The 11,681-nt window shown below is 58.4% G+C and overlaps 1 protein-coding gene across 1 annotated transcript in view; it reads left to right on the top strand.

The window, feature by feature from the left end:
• CD276 (CD276 molecule) overlaps positions 1-9,518 on the top strand; it is a 28,222-nt gene extending 18,704 nt beyond the window's left edge. Inside the window, exons 5-9 of the mRNA XM_012640661.1 lie at positions 12-96; positions 3,948-4,082; positions 5,011-5,052; positions 6,495-6,530; positions 7,920-9,518. Of these exons, the coding sequence (XP_012496115.1) occupies positions 12-96; positions 3,948-4,082; positions 5,011-5,052; positions 6,495-6,530; positions 7,920-7,942 (321 nt within the window). The 3' untranslated portion in view covers positions 7,943-9,518. The remainder of the gene's footprint in view (positions 1-11; positions 97-3,947; positions 4,083-5,010; positions 5,053-6,494; positions 6,531-7,919) is intronic.
• Positions 9,519-11,681: the final 2,163 nt, after the last annotated feature.

Raw genomic sequence — 11,681 nt, 5'->3', positions numbered from 1 at the left:
TCCTGAGGGTGGTGCTGGGCGCTAATGGCACCTACAGCTGCCTGGTGCGCAACCCGGTGCTGCAGCAGGACGCGCATGGCTCCGTCACCATCACAGGTGAAGGGGCAGCTGGACAGCTGGGGAAGGGCGGAGGGAGCAGCTACCTCTTTATTAGACCCAAAGCTGGAATTTCTATAGGTTTGGGTGGTCAGAAGATTTTTTAAAAATCACTTTCATGGATTTCAGGTGTCTCAAACTCTTCCCAACAAGAAGTTCTTAAAGGATTGACTTTAATGGGCTGAGGACAATCATTCATAATATTTGCTTTTCTAAGAACACTTAAGGGTAGCACTTAATGCTGCTTCTGTAGCCGACAAAGTACCTGCCTAGAATCTGGAAATGTGGGCGGAAATTCTGGGGCAGCCACAGGGCATGGCCCCAGGACATGGTGAGGGTGTGCTTTCCAAGGGGAACTTGTGCAGGTGGTGGGAAGGTATTGCTGCGTCCATGGGTGCCATCAGATTCTGAAGCCCTGGGGACATCTGGGCCTCTCCAGGTGGTCAGTCCCCCTCACCTGCGTCAGTGCCAGCCCTTCTTGCAGACCTGAGCTCCACCCAGGCGGCGGTTGGATTGGCTGGGGCTGTCTCTGCTGCCTCCACGTGGTCAAACACTAGATAGAGGCCGCCCTTTTGGCTCTCCGCTCAGTCTCTGGTTTCCAGGTCCTAGCCCAGGTGGGCACCCCTTGTGCCGGGGGTGGGAATGGGGAGGCCCATGTTCCGGCTAGGAGAGGCAGGGTCTACCCAGTCCTTCTGTAGGCCTGCCTGCTCAGTCTGGCTCCTCGATCCTGCCCCTGGGCCAACCGAGCTTTCCCAGGTACCTCCCTGCATACTCTGAGGTCAGGACAGCAGGTTCTGTCTGTCTGGTTCTCCTCTTGTCTCTTCCCACGACTTCCACCCGACCCCCAGCCCACACAAGCTCCATTCTCCCCTGGGTTTCCAGGTCTCTGGGTTTCCAGAGACCTCGGGACTCACCGACTTGTTGCTGCCTTGCTTCTGCCCCTTGAGCCTTGTGTGGCCTTCACTTGTGACAAGCTCAGAGTCCGAGCCCATCACTCTGTCTGCCAGGAGTTCAGGCTCTTTCCTCCTCCTCCTTTAGGTGTTTCTGGCAAGGCTGTGTTCCCTCTGCCCACCCCCTTCCTGAGACTGAACCTACCCTCTCCCTGGAGACCCCCTGGGTCTGTGGTCTCTGTGAGAGTCACTAGCCTGGGCTCTTGGATGTTGAGACATCTTGACCTTTTAGAGAACAGCTTGTGTTTTCTGGTAGTGAAGATGGTGTTCACTGGAGAAAATAAGCAATGTAAGATAGAGTGAGTTGATGGAGAAGGTGACGCTTTAGGAGAAGGGGGTGGTGGTCAGGAAGCCTCCAGCGGCATGTGGGAGCTGAGAGGGCCTCGGAAGACAAGGGGACTTGGTGGTCATTTGCAGTGCTGTGCAGAAAGGGCTGGTGAGCGTAACCGTCAGTAGGTAACGTTTGAGGTGGCTCCATTTAGTGGCCGTTGTTGCCAAGCACATTTCACAGATGAGGAAACTGTGGTCCCGTGAGGAGTTTCCCAAGGCCACAGGCTCTGAATCTTTCGGGGGTCAGGTCCCTCTTAGAAAACTGGATAAATGAGAAATGCAGTAGTTTGTATGTAACTGCGGAGGGTTCATGGCCTCTCTAAACTCATCCACGGCATCTGTGGACCTGGGCGCCAGCGCCCCGCTGTGAGCAGATGAACCAGGATCAGAATCCAACTTTGGCCTCTCAGCCTAATTTTCTCTCCTCCCCGCCAGCCAGCCTCCTGTTTGTTAGAGCGGGTCTGGCCTACTTTGGAGCCCTTGGCCTGTATTTCGCTTCGGGCAGCTTTGTGCCGTGTAAAACATTCCGGGACTCAGACTGTCAGTCCTCCAGCTGGTCTCTCCCACACCTGATGGAGGTTAGGGAGGTTGCGTGTGCTGGGCGGAGCCTCTCCGTGGAGGGGGCTTCATGGAGCAAGCCTGGGCGTGGAGGCTGGAGACGTGGCCTGAGCCCCGGCTCTGTCCTTCCCTGGGTGAACAAGGACAAGTCTGGTCTGTGCTCTAGGCGCCAGCGCCTGTGTAGGGGGCAAGCACAGAAAGCGACGCTCCCCTCAAGTATTTCTACAGCTCTGTTCCCTCCTCTGCTGCTGGAGCCTCGTGTTGGGATTCCCAGGGGTTTCTTATGTGTGCTTCATGGACTGGCTCTCCTGGCCACCATGTCACCTGCTGTCCTCCTTCTTGCCCACCACTCCGGCTCCTGCTTACCAGGGTGATGGGTCCCTTTGCTTCCAATGTCCGGAGCAGCAGTTTTGCCAGCCATGCCCATTGAAGGTCACATCTGCTGCAGATCGCTGCCCGAGGTGCGTCTGTGCCAGGCCTCTGCCACCGAAGGGTTAATGGCACTGCTTGCTGCACTGGTGATGCCCCTGCAGAAGCTGCCAGTGCCCTGCGCGCTCGCTGGCTCCGGACAGCGGAGTAGAGCAGTGCTGTCTTTCGTTAGATTTTTCCCCCAAGGCCTGTGCCCAGGACGCAGCGTGGGTCCCCAGGCTGGGCCGGAGGCTGGTGCGCCTGCAGGAGCCAGGGGGGCCTGTGCTCAGGACAGCTGCTGGCCCTGGCCGGGCTTCCATCCTTCCTGACAGACACCTAACAGGAGGGGCCTCAGTGTCTCACATAAGTGTCCCCCTGGCGAGGCCCCTCCAGACCTGTGCGAGTCCCTGGGGAAGCTCCGGGAACACTTGCTCCAGCGCCCTCGTGACCTCATCTACGTGCAGGCTCGGCAGATGTTTCTGTAAGGGGCTGCGGAGTGGGTGCTTTGGGCTTCAGGGGCCACATACCGTCTCTGCGGCTGCTGCTTCTCCTTCTGTTCCTCCTCCCCCTACCCTGTTTCGGTAACCCTTTACACGTGTAAAAACTACTACGAGTTCACGGACTGTACACAAACGGGCCACCAGCCAGATTTGGCCCACGGGCTGCAGTGTGCTGACTCCTGATGCACGGGAGGGGGCTGTCGCCGGGGAGGGCTCCTGAGGGGTGAATGTGGGGCGGGTGGAGGGCGGGGCTTGGCAGGCAGGGGAAGCAGGCGGCCGTGTGCGGCTGGGAAGAGCCCATGTGCGGCTGGGAAGAGCGGTGGTCTCTGCAGAGACCGGCCGGCCCCAGGTTGGCTGGGGCGGAGGCTCCTGCGGCGGAGCTAGGAAGAGAGGCCAAGGGAGGGTAGGCAGCGGCCGGATTCCACAGGTCCTTTCTGACTTTTTCGTTTTTGAAGTGAACATAACCTCAAGATTTTGTTATGTTCGTAGTACAACAAAAGATGATGCTTAGAACTGAATGACTTGCCGGTTCCACGCGCTCGCATCCCCCAGCGGCGGCTGCCCAGACCTGTGGCCGCCTGGCCCGTCTTCTCTGTCCTTCCCGCCCTTTGCGGGACAGTCGGCTTCGTCTGCCCACCTGCCTCCGGTCACTACGCGCTTTCCCTGGGCACATAGAATCCTTGCCCTTCCCGCACTGTGTCGCCTTGTGGGGTTGGCGTTTGCCACACTCCTTACTGACAGTCCGGCGGGTTTTAGGAACGTTCACCATGCTTGTGGGAGCGCCGTCGGCAGTGAAAGCATAGAGGTTCTTGGATCATCCTGAGAAGCTTGAAGCATTGTTCGGAAGTCAGTGGGGAGCCATAGAAGGTTCTTGAGCGTCATTCTACCACAGCCTCTTCAGCCCTTCCTGGTCGCGGCATGTCCACAACATGGCATGAGCCCTGCGCCGTGGCTGTCAGGGTTTGGGGGTGGTATGGGGAGGGGCGGTCGGAACTTAAGTGAGTTTTATTCAGTGTTAGGGCCCAGTGAGGGTGGGGACCCCCGTCACACCTTGGACCATGGGAGCCAAGCATGCTGGTCTCACTCTCCCCAATTCCCCTCCCAGGGCAGCCCATGACATTCCCCCCTGAGGCCCTGTGGGTGACCGTGGGGCTGTCCATCTGTCTCGTCGCACTGCTGGTGGCCCTGGCCTTCGTGTGCTGGAGAAAGATCAAACAGAGCTGCGAGGAGGAGAATGCAGGTGAGTGGGAGGGGGCGTGTGTGCGTGAGATCAGTAGTGTCACTTTCTAGGGATAGAGGAGTGTGGGTGTGCACATGGGCCTAGATTGTGTGTGTGTGAACTGAGTCTACCATGTCTTCGTGTGTGAGCCTGTCCGTGTGCACATGTGGCAGGATGAGTGGATGTGAGCGTGGCCGCAGGTGGTGGGTGTGGAGGGCCGGGTGCTACAAGGGATGAGTGTGTCTGTCCCACAGGTGTGCCTGGGAGAGTGGGAGTCACGTGAGCGTGTCTGAGTGAGGGCAGATTAGAGCATGGGGACGACACAAATGCATGTCGCAGGGTAGGAGTGTGTGTCTGCCTCACAGTGGCTAGAGTCGGAAGCAGCTGCCATTTGCTGGGCCGAGGGTCAGTCTGAGTGGACGCTGGCAGTTGGTAGTGGGTCAGAGGACCTTGGCGGGTGAGTGAGTTGACCCTGGGAATGGACACATGGGTACACAGGGGCATAAGAGTACGTGGGTCACCAGAGGCTGGGAGACGGCTGGGGCTCAGGAAGGACAGTGGAGGAGAAGATGGCGGGTGGCAGGGGGTGAGTACCTGTGCAGCGGGCAGGTGGAAGGCTGAGTGCATGGGCGGCTGGGCGGGTGCATCTGTCGGAGGGGGATGGTGGTGGGCTCGGTGAGCAAGTGGGCGGGTGAGGTGAGGGGGTGGGCTGGGGGGTGGGGAGGTGGTCCCTGGCCAGGTGAGTGCCGGGCTCCAGGCTGGGGGCCCCCTCATTCTGTCACAGGCTCGGCCCTGACCCCAAGTTGCAGCCTTGGGTCCGGCATTCGGGGCACAGGTCAGGCCTGCTCAGGCCCCGCTTGCCTGCCTCCTGCACTCCCCGCTGGGGAAGGGCAGGGACGAAGGTGGGGCTGAGAAAGATGCTTGTTCACGCCGAGTTCTTGTCTTGTAGGAGCTGAGGACCAGGATGTAGAGGGAGAAGGATCCAAGACAGGTGAGTCTGAGCTTGGAGCTGGCCCTCTTGGCTGGGGGAGGAACACAAGGGACAAGAGAAAGGACTTCAGGATCTGGAGGGGCCAGATTTGCTGTAAGGTTTGAATGAAGTGTGTCCTCTGGACTGAGGCCCCCTGACCAGGTGAGTCGGCTCTTCGCTCGGAGCTGGGCGCGGCGGCAGGTCTGACCGCCGCCAGGTGCACCTTCATTTCTCCTGCCAACCTTGCACCTCCGCCAGGGCCCACTCTGCCTGACCGACCCTGCACTGCGGAGTCTGATGGCTTCCCAGGGGTAGGAGCAGGGACTCGACACAGGGCAGTCTGGGTTTAAGTTCCAGCTCCACCTCACGTAAACCGAGTGGCCTCGAGCAAGTCACTTTGCCTCTCTGGCCTAGTTTCCCCATATGTATTAATAAAATGGACATATAGCAGGTTCGTAGGTCGTTTGGGTGGAATTAAATGTGATAATGTCTATAAAGGACCTAGTACCATCCCTGGCACCTAGTAAGTGCTTAATATACTGGAGTCCCGTTATTATCAGGCAAACAGCTGAGACTGTCCTGTTCTAGTTAGAGGCCGTTTAACTCAGGGCAAGGTGCTTTGTTCCTCTGGGCTTCAATTTCCCATCTGTAAAATGTCATTCTGACCCTGCCCTGGTGGCACCAGAGGCCTGTTTTGAAGTTCTCTCGAGTGACTGGATTGGGAGGTGCTTTGCAAAGGACACTGCGTGGTAAACCGGGAGCCCTGCTCAGGGGGACGCCAAGGCACTGGTGCTGTGGCCACGGGAGGCTTCACTTCCAGGGCTTCCTGGGCTGGGAGAGGCGGGTTCCTCCTGGTTGCCGTTGACAGCAGTTTCCTCCCCACCCCCGCAGACAGGAGATTGACACCTGGGGACTGCTGTAAATTATGCCAATTAATTCTCTGCCTGTTGGTGCCCAGTGTGGCAGGCATGGAGAGCTCTGGGATCAGACCTCATTTTTCATGCTCAGAGGCAGACGTCGTTGGCAGAAGGGAGGGTGTGGGGACAGAGGGTGGGTTAGAGATTCGGTCAATCTCCGGTCCACGTGGTCCCAGGCCCAGCTGGGGGTGCCTGCAGGTCTGCCAGCCTCCTTTAGCTCCTTGTGTCACCTTGTGTGTAGCATGGGCTCAGTGCACTTCCATATCTCCAGCTCGCTGGACGGCTGGGGGGTTGTCCCCATTCTATAGACGCAGAGAGCTGGGGCCCAGAGAGAGGAGTGACAAACCAGAGTGGAGCTGAGACTTGGGACTGGGGCTTGGGATAGCAGCCCAGGGTCCCTGGTGCTGTGATGTTGTCCCTACCCTGCCAGTTTCTTCCTCCTGCCCCTTCCTCCTGGTCCTTCTGGCCCTCCCTTCTCCCCGCGCCAGACACCCTACCCCTCTGCTTTCCACGCTCCTCCCTCACACGCTCCTTCCTGTTTTGCAGCCCTGCAGCCTCTGAAACACTCCGAAAGCAAAGAAGGTAAAGACGTGCGGTGCTCGGGGTTGCGTGTCTGTGTGCTGGTGCCTCCGTGTGCAGGAGGCGGGGGTGTGGGTGGGTGTCCGCCTTTCACTGGTGACCTGAGGCTCCCTCCCCGGAAGAGCAGCCTCACCTTCCCCCGGTGAGATGGCAGAGGGCTGAGTCACCAAGGTCACAGCTGTGCTAAGAGGACCCAAATATGGCAGGGGTTTAACCGGGTTAGGAGTTTTTGTCTCTCCAGTAAAAGTCTGAGCACAGGTAATCTTAAAGCCACGACGTCCTGGAGCCAGGTTCCAGTTACCTGGGTTTTGCCCTCTTCAACTCAGAGCTTCCATCCCCAGGTCCAACAGGCTGCTCCCGCTTCCATGCCGCCTGCAGAGGCAGTGGGGAGAGAGGAAGGGGAGGGCAAGTTTCCTTCTAGGGCTTGACTGGAAATAGCGCGTCACTTCTGCTTACCTTCTGTTGGTCGGAACCTAGTCACGGGACCCCTGACTCAGGCGAGGCTTGAAAAGCCATTTCAGCTGGGCAGCCATGTTCCCAGCACATAGTAGGTGGTTAGTAAGCGTCAACAGTCGTCAGTATTCACATTATAACAGCAGTCACATTAGGGAATGTAGGAAATAAGTTGTTCTCCTCCCTGTTGCTTGGAACCAAATGATCAGGAGAGTTGAGCAGATGGAGATCACAATGCCAGCCTGGCTTTGAGGAGTTGCCGGAGACTGGGGCCAGGTCGGCAGAGCGGTTGGCTGCCTCATCCTGCTCCTCCGCGAGGCAGCCTGGCCCCAGTCTCTGGCCATGCTAGACGACTGCAGAGGTGTCCAGGTGGGGGAGCTCCTTTTCCTGGGGACAGACAGGCCCAAAGACCAGGACAGGGAGGGGTAGGGTGGGCCGAGCCCTTCTCCCCAACTCCATTCAGGTCAGGATGGGGAATGAGGTCAGGGCTGTGCCCCTCGAAGTGAAGACAGGAAGCCAGAAGGAAGGAGGCTCCCTACAGCGTCATTCTTGGGGAAATTGGCATGGAGGGGGACACTGGAGAAGGGCTTCCGCCAGAGGAGGGATTTGGGCCAGGCCTTGGAGGGTGGACTGGGGGGACGGTGGGGGAGATGGGAGGTGGAGGGCCGGTGGGAGGGCAGTGTGGGTGGGCCTGTGGGATGGAGAGGGAGGCGGGCGAGGGGAGGGTGGTCTCCCTCAGGGGCTTTCCTGGTCATGCCCAGTGCCCGGCTCCCAGGTCTGTGCCTGGGCTCCAGGGCGGTGGTCAGCACAGGGGCTGTCTGTCGGACTGCCGTGGCCAGTGTCACGCACACTCCCCGCCTGAGTTATGTGACCCGGTGCCTGGGCTTCTGGCTTTAATACTTTCCCCCACCCTTTTTTTCTTCTTGTCATGAAATGTAGAGGACGGACAAGAAATAGCCTGACCACCAGGACCAGGGAGCTGCTGCCCCCGCCCTGGGACTCCCATCCTCTGGCTGCACTGGGGCCCAGTGTGAGCCTTGCCCCCAGCAGATGGGTTCCCCTCTGGCAGGTGTGCTCGTTCTCCAAAGGATGTGACACCCAGGCCACCCTGCAGCCTTACTTCTCAATGGACGCGATTCCCAAGTCATCCTGCTGCCTTCTTTCTTAGGGACACAGCACACAGACCACCCCCCACCTTATTTCTCCAAGCCGCCCTGCCTGCTGCCTTATTTCTCCAGTGACACACTACATACACCATCCTGCTGCCTTATTCTTAGGGACACAGTGCACAGACCCACGGACCACACGACCACCCTATTCCTCCAATGCCACACGGGCCATCTGACTGCCTTTTTCCCCCAAAGGGCGCAATATTCAGACTGACCCCTGCCTTATTTCTCCAAGGACACGATGCACAGTCGCCCCTTGCTGTGTTGCCAGTGGCCCCGATACACTGGGTGTGGTTGCTCGGCCCTGTCCCCAACCCCTGCACAGAGTCCCATCTGCCCCGGCAGGGCACGAAGCCTCGGCATCTCCTAGAGCCCTGTGGCTGTCTCTTCGTCCTGTCTCCTCCCGCTCTGGCCCCAAAGTTGGCCTTTTCCCTCCCCACCAAGTCAAGACAAGGCCTCTCCCCTGCCACACACAGGTGTGCAGAGACGCACAGGTGCACGTGCTGGAACACGGAACGCATGTGGTCTTCCCCTGGCCCAGTCTCCTGCGCGGTGCCTCGGGCTGTGCCCTGCGAGGCCTTCTTCTCTGCCTGGCCTCCCCACGGGAAGCGTGTGCTGGTCACACTGGTTCTCTGGGGGTCTTCAGTGGATCCCCTGGGGGTTAGCTTCTGTCCCTCTGCTTTTCCTGCTGTTGGAGCCTTTGTTTCTTCCTTTTGGTTTATCCATTTAATTAACATGTATCGAGCAAGCACAGGGTGTCAGCACTGTGCCAGGCGGTGGGGGCCCCTCCCTCGAGCGTCTGCCCCTGCAGCTGGGCAGCAGCTTCACCGCCTGCAGTTCACGGGCAGCTCCTGCTTTGCTCCCTGCTGTGCCCACAGCCTCCTGGATACCTCACCCCCCTCCCACCCCTGGTTCTTACCCAGAGCACAGGGTGGGGGCAGAAACCTAGAGGGAGGAACACAGCCCCTTGCCACAAGTAGGGCATCTGGTGGGTTCCAAAGTGTCTTTCCAGGTGTGAGCAGGTGGCCAAGGCCCTCCACACCTTGCATAGCAGCAGCGTGGGCGAAGCCTGGGGCCTCTCGGAGCCTGGGGTGGGGCAGGGCCAGCAGGGCTTCCAGGACACAGAGGGGACTCCCCCCCACTCTCACCACGGTGCTATTCTGGGGCCAGGGCAGACACCTCCTGGCTTGCCTCCGGCCGGCCCCCAGCCTCCAGTAGAGCAGAACTTGTGATGTTCCGTCGCCTTCTGGATGGCATCTCTCCCTACCCAGCAGTGGAAGATGTGAGGATTTCTAATTTAAATGTGGGACTCCGAGGAGTTTTATAAACTGGGGATGTATTTTGGGAAAAATAAATGTCTTTGTAAAAAGCTTTCTCCTCTGTCAAGTGTTTGGGAGCAGGGTGCGCTCGGGACTCCGCAGGGAGGATTCCCTTCTGGACGTTTCAGTCCAGGACACGAGTGCCTGGGTCTCCTCACTCTCATCACCATCCGTAAGTCACTGGGTCTCCATGGCCCTTGTGGTCCCTCCCTGGCCTCAGTTTCCCTCTAGGTGGAGTGGAGTTGGTGGTCCAGAAAGCCAGACCTTAGTATATGGGTCTCCTCCCAGCCCTGGAAGCATCACCTGATTTCTTTGCCTCAGGACTCAAACCCTAGGCTTGTTTAGGGGCTCTGCTGATGTCCCCATTTCACAGGCTGGAAAGCTGAGACCCAGTAAGAAGCTGATGCCAGGAAAGGAGTTCTGCATGCTATTCTTGGCTGGCCCAGCAGGATGGGTACCAGGCCAGGAGTTGGGTCTGGCCCAGGGCCTAGTTCTGCCCTGTGACCCTGGCAAGGCATTTCCCTTCTCTGGGCCTTGGCTTTCTTACGTGAAAAATAGGACTGAGGTTTTAACCACCTTCCACTTAGAAAGCCTGAGAGGAGGCAAACAGGCTTCCAGAGAGCCAGGTTGGGGGAGGTGGCGCTCGCAGAGCGCACTGCGTTCGTTTGCCCCCAGCTGCCATCGTCTCAGCCCTGGGCCAGCCGGTCAATCCCGGGGCTGCACAGGCCTGGGCTGGGGGTCAGGACACTTGACTTTCAATCCTGGCTCTTCTACTAACTTGTGGCCACGCCCTTCATACCTGAACCTTATTTCCTTATCTTTTATTGGCAAACAGGGGTAATGAATCCTCTCCTGAAAAGCGTAAGGTGTTCTTTACAAACGGAAGGATTTGTTACAAAGTTGATGGCGCTAGGAGTGAGATGGGTCACCTTGCTCGAAGTCCCGTCATCAGTGCCGTGTGGGGGTTTCAAATGGAGAGACTCGTGCCGGAGATCCGCCTTTGCCCCTTGCAGCCACTGTGGCCCGAGCGTGTCATCTCAGCCCACTTGCAGGGCAGAGGCAGTGATAGCTCTTGCTTCGAAGGATTGTCGTGAGGGGTGGATGAAGCAAACTGTAAAGTGCTGGGCACACGAAGGGTTATGTTTTCCCTCCCTGTAGTTGGGCCGGGCACTGTTGCTGCCTAGGCGACTTGTAGATTGAACACAGTGGCCCAGAGCAAGCTGTCTGAACCTCAGTTTGCCACTCTGTAAAACAGGCACAGCGACTGCGACAGGGCAGGGGAAAGGCTCACACAGGACATTGTCTCAAGTGCTTGGGGGAGGTCCAGCAGGCGCGGGACTCGCCTGGAGGTGAGGGGCAGAGAGAGGCCACCAAGTCCTCTGGTGCCGAGCACCCTGGACAGCAGTATTTTTAGCCGTCCTTCCCGGGCACCGCGCCAACGCCTGCATTTTAATGGAGAAATAATTCTCACAGTGCGACAAGCTGGAGCCTGCAGGTGTCACATCCATATTAAAGGGGACAGAGCGAAGGTTCATTTGCTCGGCTCGAGGTGTGACCAGAATTCACCTCTGGGACTATCTGTAAGCAGGGTTGTGGAGACCAGTTGGCTGATCCGACCACTCGCCACCCAGAGAGAGGAGACGGGGAAGAGACTGGTGGCGAGGCCTCTCCACGTGTGTGTTTGAGAGTGTTCTGCTCACACACACAGACGGCAGCGGTGCCTTCCACGGGAGAAGCGGCACTGGCCTTCCTCTGTGCCAGAGGCGGCGCCGAGTGGGATGTTGGTGCGTGTGAGCAGAGGTCCCGGCGGATTCTCAGCCGGGCAGTGTCCAAGGATCCTGCTGCAGAGCCCACGTCTGGAGCGGAGACCTGGAGCCAGAGTTTGCCCTGAGTAGCCGAGCCCCTTGGCCTCCAGGTGCAGGGCACTCAGAGAGCAGCTCAGAGGCCGGTGTGCCACGGGTGGGGGCTCGGGGTCTGGGCAGCGGGATCGCACACTGCAGATGCGGATGATACGGAAAGGTAGTCCTCCCCGCCGAGGAAGCGTCATTGAGGGTTTGCTGTCTTTCCAGACCGGTTTCTCCAGGCTTACGCATTTATACAAATGGTAGCATATGTATTGTTCTGCAACTTCTTTATCCTGTTTTTCTTTCTTTCTTTTTTTTTTTTTAGATAGGGTCTTGCTCTGTCAACCAGCTAGAGTGCAGTGACATCAT

This window comes from Propithecus coquereli, unplaced genomic scaffold (genome assembly GCF_000956105.1).
Source record: "Propithecus coquereli isolate 6110/MARCELLA unplaced genomic scaffold, Pcoq_1.0 Scaffold155, whole genome shotgun sequence".
Classification (NCBI taxonomy): domain Eukaryota; kingdom Metazoa; phylum Chordata; class Mammalia; order Primates; family Indriidae; genus Propithecus; species Propithecus coquereli.
Note: the sequence above shows the minus strand (reverse complement) of the source record. Positions and strands in the feature narration are given on the sequence as shown.